Genomic DNA, 12,507 nt, shown 5'->3' on the forward strand with positions numbered 1-12,507 from the left:
GCAGGAATGACCGCTGCAGTTTTCAAAAGCCCCCAGCCCTTCCGAGCATTGACTTTCCCGGCTGCTTCCTTTAATGCAAACATTTGAGCTTGCGGACCTAGAAGTACAGTGTACAAACACTGAATTACTTAGTGTCCCGCGCATATCACTGGTTTGTACTTATTTTCTTCTACGCGACTCATCCTTTTTCCTTTAACTGCAGCAGAGGCTAAACATCCTTCAGGACTCAGTTCCACTCTCCAGCAGCTTTTCTCTGAACTCCTGATGGACTCAGCGTCCTTTTACGTATTCCCAAATCGCACCGTACATCCTTCTGTCACATCTCTTGCCACATTATATTCGGATTAAATGTTTGTATCATGCTTGAGTTCCTCACAGGTCTCACCTCACGTCGGGACCGACTGGAGATCCTCAGTGGAAATTTCGGGAGCCATTCATTTTATTCATTTCATCATTCTCTCAACCATAAAGAAGGCAGCGACGACTGACCCATATCTTAAAGGAGGATATGCTGTCAAATAACTGTTCTGCTCTAACTGCTGTGCAGGCGCAGGGCGTACCAGAGAACTACAACTCCCGTGAGGCTCCGCTCTCCACGCCTGCGCAGAGCCCAGGGCCACGTCGCTTTTACGGCGCCAGATACGCGCCGCATCCATGGCTGCCGCGGGCTCCCGTCGGGTGGCGGATGGCGGTGGTTCTGGGGGCACCTTCCAGCCCTACCTAGACTCCTTGCGGCATGAGCTGCAGCATAGGGACCCGACGCTGTTGTCAGTAGTGGTGGCGCTTCTCGCAGTGCTGCTGACGCTAGGTAAAGAGGCAGCCAGTGGTCATGGCGGGTTTCGGCTGAGCTTTTGCAGGCCGCGGACGCGGGGCTGGGAGGGCACTTTGGGAGGGTTTAAGGAGAGAGGCTCATCCCTTCTATCACCCTACCCTCTTGTTTGAAGTAGCCGCAGCAGCGCTGCGTTAGAGGGGGTTCCCGGGCCAACCCCGGCGTGACGTGCTAGTCTTCGGGCCCAGGTTACTCTTCATCTGCCCCTGTTAGGCCGGAGCTGGCGGTACCCCCGCCCCCACTTCTGTTATTCTTATGGCGGAGACTCACAGGGTCTTCGCACCATTTAGCTTCCTGGGTTTGCGAGCAGGGTTCTGGGGATACAAAGGTAGTAACGTAGCACTTGAGACCATGAGGAGTCCGCAGTGGAGGTAAGGGTTGCAGGCACAGAAAGGCTGACAGCTGATAGTGGCTGGCACTCGGTGGGTCCCTAACAACAGTGACTATTATAATAGTGGTAATAACAGTCAATAAAAGTAAATTGTGGGTGGAGGAGGTGTTTTGTCGGAGAATTCTGTTAATTTCCCCACCCCAATCATGCACACATATTACTGCTTATAAAGGCATAATAATTTTGGTGGTTTTTCTCTGTCTATTCCACAGTGTTCTGGAAGTTCGTCCGGAGCAGAAGGAGCAGTCAGAGAGCTGTTCTTCTTGTTGGCCTTTGTGACTCCGGGAAAACATTGCTGTTTGTCAGGGTAAATGTTTTGATTTACACCTCTGTTACTTAATTAGAACATTTTATGTCATCCCAGTATTCCTGTGGGATTTCCATGGTAAATTTGGCAAAAGAAACTTATGCTAGCAAATTTGGGAGTTAATTCTTGACTGAACTTGGGAGGACAAAAAGACTCTTGGAAAACCCATAAACTAGAATTTTGTGACCATTTCTATTTTTTTGCACTTGCCAGATGCTGACATTTAGTCTTTATCACATTTAAGGGTTTTTATAACTAGTTTCATTCCGTGGCTAAGGATGACAAAAAAGCTGAAGCTGTTGACTTATATATAGTTCATAATTCCTTGGGTAACAAACCCTTCTGAGAGCTTGTCAAAGACCTTTTTTTAAGAGTGATCCTTCTTTGACATATTGAGATAGTCAGACTTCTTTTCACTAATATTTATTTTTAGTGTATTTAGTATTTTTAACCGAGTATGTGTTTTAACTATGGAGAATAGAGGAGGTTTTCTGTTTTTTATTCTTCGTTTTGAGAGGATAAATTATTTGCCTTCTAAAGAAATATAATCTTGAATTGTTTCTGATGGTTAAACATGTTTTTAAAAGGTTGGTCAATTTGGCCACTTACTGTAGTTTGAGAATAATGTTATTTTTTCTCCCATTGAGGAGAGGGGAATAAAGTTGGCAATTAACTAGATTTTTCTACAGGTTAAAAAAAAAATCGGTATGGTCCTTTTCAGCTGTTGCAAGCCGCATTCATTTTCAGTTTAGGTGTGCTATTAATATGTTTGCACTGATCTCTTCTATCTTGTTTTTTGTAGTTGTTAACAGGCTTGTACAGAAACACTCAAACTTCCATTACCGACAGCTCTGCTGTATACAGAGTCAACAATAACAGGGTAAGATGTTAGTGGAATACTGGAGTCTGACAATCTTACTCTATTGTGGCATATCAGGAGAGGACATTTGTAGGATAAATTAGGTACCGTTTGTAGCTTATTTTTACGGAGAAACATATTTTATGTGACAAATTCTGCTCTTGACAGTCTGGGCAGCAGATTTAATCATGGCCACCTCTCCTTAGTTGTACTTTATTTATGATAATGTGACATCACATTTTATTCTTATTTTTTGTTTCTGTGTCTGCTTTCCAACTTTACTATGAGTTCTTAAGAATAGGCATTAAGACTTTTTCTTTTGTTTTGAATAGGTAATACACATACATGGGACAAATATTCAGAAAGTTAAAAAGGGTATTTGGTGAAAAGTAATTTTTTCATTCCTGGCCCCACTACCTAGTCTTTCCTATAGAAGCAGTAACTGTTACTTTTTTCTTGATTAACCTTCCAGATGTCCCTTGCATATACAAACATATCTGTATATCATTTAACACTCTGTTCTGCCCATTATTTTTTATATTTAACAATATAGCTGATACAACTTGGGTCTTTCTTTTTCTCCCACAATTGTACATAGTAACCTGGTTGATTTATAACCTGCGTAATATTCCATTGTGTGGCTATACCATTCAATTAAATTCTTATTTAATTAGAGCCCTGTTAACAGACAGTTTTGTTTGTTGTTATATAATCTTTTTGCTTTTACAAGCAATGCTGTAATGGATAATCTTAAAGAGTATATGAAAATTTATTTCAAAAATACCCATAAAAAATCATGGGAAAGGCTATTTATGTACCTGTGTAGCTCCAGAACATAGACATTGACTGCCAAGCCAATTGTTATGCTTAAGTTTTGGCGAGTGAGTGGAGTAAGGGCTGGGTGGCTGGTTGGAGGGGTGGATGGATGGATAGATAGTTGAATTAGAATGGTGATCTTAAAGACCTTTTCCCCTTTTTTTGTATTCCTCCTTCCCCTTTCTGTTTAATATTTCTACAATTAAACATTGTAAGTAAAGATAAAGGGACATCCTTTTAAATGTCTTAGAGATATTCTTGGTTTCTTTTTTCCAATGATGGCACTTTTTCTGGCCTAGATCTTTTTAAACTTCCAAGGATTAAGATTTTGAAATTTCATATTTGGAAGATCATTAATTTGGGGGGTATATGTACCAGATTTTTTTTTTTTTCCTTTTTGTCTTTTTTTCGTGTCCGGCAACGAATCGCAACCCTCAGTGTCACGCCCGTACTGGACCGGGGACCGGCAACGGGATCGCAAACCTCGGTGCTGCCCCCGCACCTCGCTCAGCCAGTGAGCGGGAACCGGTCTGTATGTGGGATCCGAACCCTCGGCGGGAGCGCCACCGCGCTTCCCAAGCGGTGCACTGTAGCAGTGCGCCACCGGGCTGGCCCGTACCAGATTTTTTTTAAGTGGGGATTATAGGATATGCTTTAGACCTGTACCTTCCAGTACAGTAGCCACTGACCAAGTGTGACTATTGAACACCTGAAATATGACTAGTCCAAATTGAGGGTGGTTTTTTTTTTAAATTACATGTTAAAGGATAATATTTTGGATATATTGGATTAAATAACATTATTAAAATTAACTTTATCTATTTCTTTTTACTTTTTTAACATGATTACTAGAAAACTAAAATTTAAAATTAAATGTGGCTTACATTTCTGTTGAATACATAGAACATTCCTCCCTTCTTTCTTCATTCCCTCTTCCCACCCCTTATGTTTTAGATCTGATATCTCTAGATAGTAATGTACTTAGTTAAGTATATTCTGAATTGCTTGTAGTGTGTAGTACAGTGTTGTTTTTGAAATGGACCAGTAGGTCCCAATTTGAGGTACACAGACTCTTACTAGTATTTTTTTTTTAAAAACGCTAATAGCCATTTATATTTGTGTATAAAGAACTGCATAGGCTATCTGAAGGATCATAATAAATCCAGCTGAAATTGTGTAAAATCTGCACATGATGCTGACTTCCTCCTGCAGAACTATGGCTATGGTTAGCTGTAGATAGAACATCTGAGAAATGAATCATGGGTCTGATACATGTGCCAGAGCCACATCTGAGAGTCTTATCATTGAGCACAGCCATATCTACATTGAACATGAGGTCAGGGATGAAGGCCTGGAATGGTGAATAGCACTTGTTAGGGTGCATAATAGGATAACTCAATAGGGCTGAAGAATTGGCACAAAATATTGACAGATTTGGAACACATAAATGGTAAGTCTGGTAGACAAATATTTAAAAATTAAAGGGTAAAAATGATAAAAGGGTCCTTCATTATAAAAATTGGGGATCTCAATAATAGTAACATACTCTATGATAAATTTAAAATTCTTATATTACATTCTTATTTTGTGAGTATTTGTTACTGTTTTTCACATGTTTTTGCTTTTACTCATTCCAGTATATCTCCCAAGCCTCAAGTAGTCAAACTTCTCTGACTCCCCCAGACAGAGTCAGGTTTCTCATGTACCCTGAGAACATTTATTAAAGTTGTTATTTTATATTTATACTTAATTTTATGTTGTGTTCATCTTTTTCATTATAAGTCATATTAGATCAGGAACCATGTCGTTGCTCACTGTTCTATCCCTAGGAGCTTCGACCAGTGTTTTTGTTTGTTTGTTTATTGACACGTTGTAATTATACATTCTTAATGCAGTATCTACTGATGTTTTATTAGTAGAAGATGCTCCATGATCATTTGTTTGATTCATTAATTAATTCGGCACCAGTCTGGTACCCATAATCTGATACCAAATGATTATATCATGAACATGGAACTGGACTGAAACATTAACTTAATGTTATTGCTGCCATTCTCAGGGCAATAGCCTGACCTTGATTGACCTCCCTGGCCATGAGAGCTTGAGGCTTCAGTTCTTAGAGCGGTTTAAGACTTCGGCCAGGTAAGTAGGAGGGAAGTGAAATGGGCTTGTCTGAAGTCTGTATATCGAGGCCACTCATGCTGCTGTGGTGTTATTCAGAAGGCAGCATCGTGTCCTGGAGTAGAAAGAGCATGGACCTTGGAGTCAGCCAGTTAACGGGTTGCAAGCCCATCTTCGCTAGGAATATGAGGATGTTATGAGATAAGGCTTACGAAGTGTTTCTCAGAGTATTCAGGAAGTGTTAACTTTCATCCTGGCTATTATATTTGCATTTACTCTGAAGATGAATTTAATGACGTGCAGGACTATTAAAATCTGAACAAAGAATTTTAAAACTAGGAGGGATCGGGCCGGCCCGTGGCTCACTTGGGAGAGCGTGGTGCTGACAACACCAAGTCAAGGGTTAAGATGCCCTTACCAGTCGTCTTTAAAAAAAAAAAAAATAGGAGGGATCCCAAAAGTTATTAAAATTAAACATTATATATACAGTAAGTTTATTTTTAAGTCACCTAAAATTGATGCCTCAGGAAATACAGAACAATTGTTTTCATATTTCTTTAGTATCTGCCCTAATGTTATTGACTCTTAAATTCTTTCCTAAAATTTTTATGCTGCAGTTTCAGATGCTTTTTTCATGTTTGGTCCCTAACACTGATAAGAACTGAAGAAGGAAATCAGTATGCCACATTTCAGTGATTTGAAAACATGTTTTAATATCTCTGAATTTGGAATTCTTTTTATAGTTGATGGAGTCATATAAATTAATAAAAAATTAAGTTGGCAGTATTTTCTTTCTTAGTGGTACCTGAAATAATAACATGTCTTTTAACTGATGGGATCTTAGGTTTGATGGAATGATGGAATGAGATAGTTGGCTGTTTTGCTTTTTGTTGAAGATGTCTAGACTTTTGATGTTGCTTCCTTGCCCACAAGATGGTGATGATGAACAATTTGTCCCAGATGAGAATGTGATTTTTACCCCTCTGACAGTTGAGACAAACCTAGAAATGGTAAAGTTTTGTTAATTTCTAATTAAAAAATTTGGGGGGGGCCGGCCCGGTGGCGCACTGGACAGTGCGCCGCTTGGGAAGCGCGGCGGCGCTCCCGCCCGAGGGTTCGGATCCCACATACAGACCGGTTCCCGCTCACTGGCTGAGCAAGGCGCGGGAGCAACACCGAGGGTTGCGATCCCGTTGCCGGTCCCGGTCCGGTACGGGGGCGACACTGAGGGTTGCGATCTGTTGCCAGACACGGAAAAAGACAAAAAAAAAATTTTTTTTGACACATGAGTATTTTCACTATTGTTGCCTCAGGTAAGACCCCATCCAGTTACTCTCATTCTACTTTTATTGCCCTCTAAGATTTTTCTGTCTTCCCCACTTAGGCACCAATATTCTTTGTAAGACAGAAAAGCATGAACTCCACAGGTCAATGTGTCCAACCCTTCGCTATCTGACTTGGTTTTCCCCAGTTTCCCATCTCCCTGTATACCAGCTTACCTTGTCTTCTCCAGGGTATGTGTTTCACTTGTTTGTGCCTGGAACATGCTACTTTCCAGACAGTCTGTGCCCCAGTTACCCGTCTGGCTAAAATTTAGCTCAACTATTAAATCCTCCTTTAAGTCTTCTTTGACCTGTTCTCATTCAAATTATCTTCCTCATTGTTCCTGTGCATAGTTCTGTCTTGGCGTTCATCATACAGTTCTCTATATGATGATTTCTTGGTCTTTGAGGGAAGGCATCATTTCTTATTATCTTTTCAGCTTTAGTCATTGATACATAGTTGCACTCAATATTCTTTGTTAAATAAAAATTTATGTTGTGTAAGTACATGTGCATAGACCTGCATGTGTGTCTGTTGTGTGTTATTCACCAGGATTGGATTTGAAGAAATTAAGGATACAGTTTTTCAAGATAATGATGCTCTATTGCATGTTTACATGCCAGTTTTTTTTTTCTCCCTCCAGGGCTGTTGTGTTTGTTGTGGATAGTGCAGCATTCCAGCGAGAGGTGAAAGATGTGGCTGAGTTTCTGTATCAAGTCCTCATTGACAGTATGGGTCTGAAGAACACACCAGCATTCTTAATAGCCTGCAATAAGCAAGGTGCCATCATGTTTTCTGGCAATAATAATTGAGATTTTTCTGGGATTGCTACTAAGAATTAGTTCAGTTATATACAGCTGTTTTTATTGAGGATGAGAGGCAATTGAAGGATTTTAAATCTTAACATTTTTCTACTCTTACCTTTTCACCAGTCTTTTTACCAGGAGGCTAAGGAATGACAACAGAGTGACGTATCAATTTTTCTTTGATATAGTTTTTTTTTGAGATTATAAATTATTTTTACTTTACCAAGTTAAGTTCTTTGACAGTATGTCATATCAGATACACAATTTTGGAAGGGGAGGGTGGAGTCTCTCCTTTCAAGCAAGTTTACCATTCAGCAAATTTTATCAAGGAGAGTTTACAGAAGTTATTTTCCTTTAACCTGAGAAACATTTAAAATTTTCTAGTCATACCCTAAAACCGAGCTTCAATTCCATTACTAGTAAAATAAGGTAGACTAGTTGATCTCTTCAGGTCTCTTTCAGAACAGCCCAAGCATTTCTTAGCAGTGGTCAGATAATAACTCTATTAATGCCTAATCAGAATGAAATTATTAGCATCATTACCTGACCTTCACTTTATTTGTCTTATTCAGTATAAGGAAAGGAGTTAATGTTTATTTGGCATGTGTTTTCTGCCAAACCAGGGCTTGTTCCTTACCTGTACTGCACTTGATGCTTTAACATTATTTCTTAGTATCAGACGGATACATACTAAGTTTACTTTTAAATGACAGGAAGGGTATTGTCTGTTGGGAGAAGGCTCTTGATAGAGGTTTTCTTTTTGTTAAAGTGACTGGACTTATATATGTATTGAATTGAAATGTCTATAAGGTGTGAATAAGTAGTAAAAGAGATAAAGTCAATTTTAGGGTCATCAGTGTAATATGTTTATAAGCATTATCTTGGGGAAACTCGTGCAAATACAAAGCTTACTTTTATAGAGAAGGAACTATGATAAAAGCTCTTTTTAAAAAAGAGAAAAAAACTTACTGGTTTAAATAGGAATTTTCCTTCTCTGCAAGAACCTTTGGAAAAGACCTGTTCTGGTTTAAATTACAGGTGTTTTTATTTCTTTACAGATATTGCAATGGCAAAATCAGCAAAGTTAATTCAACAGCAGCTTGAGAAAGAACTGTAAGTGTGAATGAGGACTGCTGGTTAATTATATGTCTGAACACTTAAGCAGTGTGTTCGTATTTCTTTGGTTGTGTATGATTATTATTACGATCAGTGTGAAATATACTTGTTCACTAATTTACAAAAGAATTAATGGAATTATTAAAAGCATTAGTAGGATGTTTATAGATATTTTAAAATTTCATGAAAAGATTTCAGGTTTATCGAAACCATAAGCTCAATTTATTTTACCACTGTTAACTTATTTATAGTAGAAATGAAAAATTTTGGAAATTAAAAAATTTTACACACCAAGTTTAGAACAGTTATTTCAGTAAATGGAAATGCTTGTTCACCACACAGTAATGCACGTAGAACAGTGTTTAAAGGCGTATTTAAAAAATAATGATAATAAAAATAAAATCTGGGGCCGGCCCGGTGGCGCACTGCTACAGTGCGCCGCTTGGGAAGCGCGGCGGCGCTCCCGCTGAGGGTTCGGATCCCACATACAGACCGGTTCCCGCTCACTGGCTGAGCGAGGCGTGGGAGCAACACCGAGGGTTGCGATCCCGTTGCCGGTCCCGGTCCGGTACAGGCGCAACACTGAGGGTTGCGGTCCGTTGCCGGACATGAAAAAAGACAAAAAAAAAAAAAAATCTGGGAATCGGGAAAAAAAGAAACTAAAAAATTTTAAAGCTATTGGAAATTATTGTTAGCCAAATAAGAAAGGAACACTTTAAAAAATCTGTGATACTATCTTGTAGCTTTTTATTTTGTTTTCAAGCTACTTGGTAATATTATTTACCTGCTTTTAGTATTTGAAAATATGTAAATTGAGCTATGAGCTTTTGAATTTTAAGGAATCCAGCATGTCTTTGTGCTGTGCCAGTTTACAAGAGCTAGCCGAAAGTTTGCTTAGACAGAAGAAATGATGAACAGTACTGTGAAGCAAGTTACGTTTTCTTACTGCTTTTGTTAATGGCTTTTTATTTCTTAAAGAAAAGAATCTGATGAGGGAAAACTATTATTTCAACTTCTACAGCATTTTTCCCCACTATGATTTATTTACTTATTCATTCCTTTAACAAGCACCTGTAGTATGTGTAGTATAAGCCAAGCCCTGCACTCAGGATATGGCTATAGGAGGAAACATGGTGAAATTCATGTACTCAGGTGCTTAGAGCCAAAGAGACTGAAGATAAAAATAAATGATCTGTCTACCTACACTTAATTTTTCAGAAACTTAACATTTTTATAACACAGCATATATGTTAAAAATATATTTAAAAAATGGCATCATTCAGTAGATCCTAGTAGAAGGAGACCCTGGGCTAAAAGAAAGTTGGTGTGACCTGGGTCCACTCTTGACCTGCTGCCATCTAGCTGTGTAGGGTTGTACCTTCATCTCACCTGTCTGTCCAAAAGAGTTATCTATAAATGCAAATGATTATTCAACAATTTTGATTAATAGCATGATTGACAGTTTTATGATTAAGTTTTAAATGAGTGCTGAAATATTTAGGAATTAATATTATTTAATTACTGTATAAAAATTTTGCTTCCCGACTTGTTTTTCTTTTGCCCCACAGCAACACCTTACGAGTTACCCGTTCTGCTGCCCCCAGCACACTGGAGAGTTCCAGCACTGTCCCTGCTCAACTGGGAAAGAAAGGCAAAGAATTTGAATTCTCACAGTTGCCCCTCAAAGTGGAGTTCCTGGAGTGTAGTGCCAAGGGTGGAAGAGGGGATACTGGCCCTGCTGGCATCCAGGATGTGGAGAAATGGCTGGCAAAAATTGCCTGAGAGGCAGCTCCGTAGCACAAGATGTGGATGTGTGTGTGTGTGATTGATAGTGTTGCTAAAAGAGCTGTGGTAGTCTGGAGTCTATAGAGAAGAGGTATAAAGTGTGGTTAGAAACATTGCCTTGTTCTGGAAACAAATCATTGCTGAAACAACTTGGAATTTTTTTTTTTTTTTTAAGTTCAGTTCTTCCTTACGGCTCCCTTTCAAAACAAACCACTTTTATTTGACTCTTGTATCTTCTGTTTGTTAAGGTGTGTGTAGTGTCCCTCTAGTATATGGCTTGATGTAGGGTCAAGGTCTTTGTGGCATAACAAGCAGACTCCACATTGAGAGGATATTACCATGAGAAAATGGTATAATCTGCAAAGTTTTCTTATCTTCTGCTTCTGTGCTTTGGTTCCTTTTTCCTGGAAACAAACTTGCCTATTTATGAAACCAGTTGATTTCCAGTTGCCCCTGATGTTCACGGGCGATACATTGTTCAGTCTCAGATCTGTAGGTACTATTACAGTATAGTTTCCTCACATGTGAAGACAGGTACAACACAAGGCTGACTTGACAGTAGGTCTATTTATCAGTCAGTGATGTGTCCATACTCCAGCCTCAGCACTTAGATTCAAAAGCTTGTGGTGAACCTTTGGAACCGTATGACAACTGTAAATGCTAAATCTCCAAATACCAAGGGTCTGCTGTTTTCTGGTGGTTATACCGGGGGGCGGGGGGGGAGTATAGGGAGATTTTTGACACTGTTCTGTTTCTCTGGATGGCTGAGGGCTCCTGGGCTATCTTCATGTACTGCTCCATTGATCAGCTCCTATTTTGTACCCCTAGCTACTGTGCTGTGGAAGAAATACAAAATGAAAAAAGTTCTCTGTAGGTTTTGAAGTGCATGTTCATTGATGCTAAAAACAAAACAGCAAAAAACCAGTCTGCCTTTTCAAAGTGATGTTCTTTGCTATCTTCTTAACATCTGTTTTTTTTTAAATTGCTTTTATAAGTGATTAGTACAGTTCTTGGTAAATAAAACAACCTGTCTGGCTCAAAGCAATTGAATTGACAGTGTAGTGAGTACAAATTTGGATCCAGGCCTAACTCCAAGTTTCCTGAGCCTAAAGATTGCAATGTACACAGGAACAAACTTTTCTATCCCTACTTCACACACTCAGGGACAAGCCCAACTAAAATTTACAAGGAGACAAGGAGGCTGTGAATAAGTGACAAGCCAATCACAGAACAGTGTAGTAAGAGTCAGAATAGGGGAGGTGCGGGGTACTCTGGGAGCATGCAGCAGGGGCACCTAATCTGGCCCTGAGGGATCAGGGAGAATCAAAAAAGAAATGCGTGTGGCGGATAACATCTGAGTGGGCATGGGTCCCATGTATGCTAAAGCTCAGGCCTCTGCTGTCTCATGCATCCTTTCCTGTGGGTCACTTAGGCTCTGAGAGTACAGATCATGTCAGACCATTGCCTTTCCTGACAGAAATACTCCAGACCCCCCCCCACCCCACCATACAAGACTGTATCGGTCTTGCTGGTGCACAGATAAATGCATCATGAAATGGAGAAGTTGTTAGACCTTGATGCTGTCAGTTATTTGAAAGCTACATTGCTGCTAGTGTTATTTCTTATAGACTATTTCTTGCCCTTTTCCTTATTAGCCAAGTAGTAGGAAGTACGTAAGAACAATGAACCAGAAATCAGAAAGGAACTATGAATGTGACATGGTCACATAATCATAGTAAGTGCTCATGTGAATAAAAATCAGGCTTGACGCTTCTTTTAAGAGGGATGTGTTCTCTTGGCCTCTTGTTATTTTTCTGGTTAATAAAAAGTGTTCCATTTTTTTGGGCCGGCCCGGTGGTGCACTGCTATAGTGCGCTGCTTGGGAGCGCGGCGGCGCTCCCGCGGAGGGTTTGGATCCCACATACAGACCGGCCGCTCACTGGCTGAGCAAGGTGCGGGTGCAACACTGAGGGTTGCGATCCCGTTGCCGGTCCCAGTCCGGTACGGGCGTGAGGGTTGCGATCCGTTGCCGGTCACGAAAAAAGACAAAAAGGAAAAAAAAAAAGTGTTCCATTTTTTTAGAAGAACCAGTATACCAAAAAAGTGAAGAAGGGGAGCGAGGTTGAGTTTTCTTAGGGCCTAAAGATGGTCTGA

The 12,507-nt window shown here is 39.8% G+C and overlaps 1 protein-coding gene across 2 annotated transcripts; it reads left to right on the forward strand.

The window, feature by feature from the left end:
* Positions 1 to 632: 632 nt before the first annotated feature.
* On the forward strand, positions 633 to 12,136 carry SRPRB (signal recognition particle receptor, B subunit). Of its 2 annotated transcripts, XM_008576093.1 has the most exons (7): positions 633 to 808; positions 1,433 to 1,527; positions 2,330 to 2,407; positions 5,262 to 5,344; positions 7,290 to 7,426; positions 8,511 to 8,565; positions 10,137 to 12,136. In XM_008576093.1, exons 1-7 carry the CDS (start codon positions 655 to 657, stop codon positions 10,348 to 10,350), a joined length of 816 nt encoding a protein of 271 aa, XP_008574315.1. In that variant the 5' UTR covers positions 633 to 654; the 3' UTR covers positions 10,351 to 12,136. The 2 variants fall into 2 exon arrangements, with proteins under 2 accessions (XP_008574315.1, XP_008574316.1); XM_008576094.1 differs by lacking the exon at positions 2,330 to 2,407.
* The last annotated feature ends 371 nt before the right edge of the window (positions 12,137 to 12,507 follow it).

This window comes from Galeopterus variegatus, unplaced genomic scaffold (assembly GCF_000696425.1).
Source record: "Galeopterus variegatus unplaced genomic scaffold, G_variegatus-3.0.2 Scaffold1287, whole genome shotgun sequence".
Lineage (NCBI taxonomy): Eukaryota > Metazoa > Chordata > Mammalia > Dermoptera > Cynocephalidae > Galeopterus > Galeopterus variegatus.

Bases quoted from the DNA above. Each gene is read 5' to 3' on its own strand.
- SRPRB (XM_008576093.1), top strand. From the start codon at position 655: ATGGCTGCCGCGGGCTCCCGTCGGGTGGCGGATGGCGGTGGTTCTGGG. The intron at 809-1,432 runs GTAAAGAGGCAG...TCTATTCCACAG, and splicing joins CGCAGTGCTGCTGACGCTAG to TGTTCTGGAAGTTCGTCCGG. The intron at 7,427-8,510 runs GTGCCATCATGT...ATTTCTTTACAG, and splicing joins AATAGCCTGCAATAAGCAAG to ATATTGCAATGGCAAAATCA.